This window comes from Bison bison, unplaced genomic scaffold, assembly GCF_000754665.1.
Source record: "Bison bison bison isolate TAMUID 2011002044 unplaced genomic scaffold, Bison_UMD1.0 scf7180017864453, whole genome shotgun sequence".
In the NCBI taxonomy this organism is placed as follows: domain Eukaryota; kingdom Metazoa; phylum Chordata; class Mammalia; order Artiodactyla; family Bovidae; genus Bison; species Bison bison.
This window is the reverse complement of record NW_011495015.1, coordinates 1,939,052-1,940,359: the sequence shown is the minus strand read 5'-3', so window position 1 is coordinate 1,940,359 and position 1,308 is coordinate 1,939,052. Positions and strand designations below refer to the sequence as shown.

General features: G+C 51.4%; 1 protein-coding gene across 1 annotated transcript in view; it reads left to right on the top strand.

The window, feature by feature from the left end:
• Positions 1–288, top strand: part of RALBP1 (ralA binding protein 1) — a 17,991-nt gene extending 17,703 nt beyond the window's left edge. Inside the window, exon 10 of the mRNA XM_010859117.1 lies at positions 45–288. Coding sequence (XP_010857419.1) covers positions 45–288 — 244 coding nt within the window. The remainder of the gene's footprint in view (positions 1–44) is intronic.
• Positions 289–1,308: the final 1,020 nt, after the last annotated feature.

Genomic DNA, 1,308 nt, shown 5'->3' with positions numbered 1-1,308 from the left:
TTTTAAACCAAAAATCGTCTTTCTTTGCTTTTTTATTACGGCAGAATCAGGATTTTTCTCTCGTTAGTGGGGGAGCCACACGGGGCCGCCCCGCCCGCCACGTCCCCAGGATCTCGCTGCCGCCACTCGCCCGTGCCTTCACACCTCCGCGGTGCGGGTCCTGGGGGCCTCCTTCCTGACCGGCTGGCCCCCCCACCCTGCCCTCAGCCCCGCCCGAGTCACCCCGGTGGCCTGGGTCATGGGAGGACCGGGGCGTCCACACAGCATGTTTCTTCGACCTTCCATTAGGACAGAGCGCCGTGGGTGGCTTGCTCGGGCCCGAATGTAAGCGTGTCTTTGCCTGCATAAGCCATATCGATGGGTAGCCACGCGCTCACACAGGATTGGAGTCGGTGTCCACACAGGCTCGGTGAACTGCTGCTGGACGCCCGGTGGGCCAGGCTGAGTACTAGGAATCGGACTTCCTCGGGAGTCAGCCGTGGTCCTGACCCCGCTCGCCCCACGACCTTGGTTACCTGAGGCGTCCGGCGCACAGGCACCGGGGGTCCAGTGCCGCTGGGTCCAAGTAAGTGGCTCCAAGAGGCTCTGGGCTGTGAAGACAAACCCACACGTCCCGGTGGTGGAAACACCCCATGAGGGCGCATCCTCTTCTCCTGGTTAGTATTTATTTCAGCACCTGGTTAATGCGGTTTTTTATTCTCTACCTATTGCACTGTTGTGACTTGTTGGCCATTATTTGATTTTTGTACGAAAAAAAAGCTTTGTTATAGAAATCAGCATACTATTTTTTTAAACCTGGAGAGAAGATATTATGGTGACTGAAAATATGGTCAGGTGTCAAATATAAATGTATAAAAGCCTTCTTACTGTCCTGTCTGTCATGTTACATTTATTTTATATTTGCTGGCAATACTGAAGGTTTCTTTTTTGTTTGTGTAAACTCTAATTTCTATCATGGTGTCATGAATTTTTAAAATCAGTATTTCATTACAGTTGTCTCAGCATTGGTAAACTAATTTTTGCCAGGACCATTATTGATCAAGCAAATAAATTCAACAGCCATTTGAGGGAGAAAAAAAAGCTTCTTGTTTTCTGTACCCGTTCTTTCTTTGAAATACCTGAGTGCACTGAAGCTGGTCTGACGTGCTTCAGTGTCCTTCAAGGTCCGCTTGTGAGCAGGACGTTTTGTGCTAACTCACTTGTGTCCTCTTCCCACCCCGGCTGGTGCTGAGCGGCTGTCTGGACTGGATCTGCAGTGGCTTCTGTGAATGATGCCCGGTCAGCCAGCCCAACTGGGCAGGAAGGGGG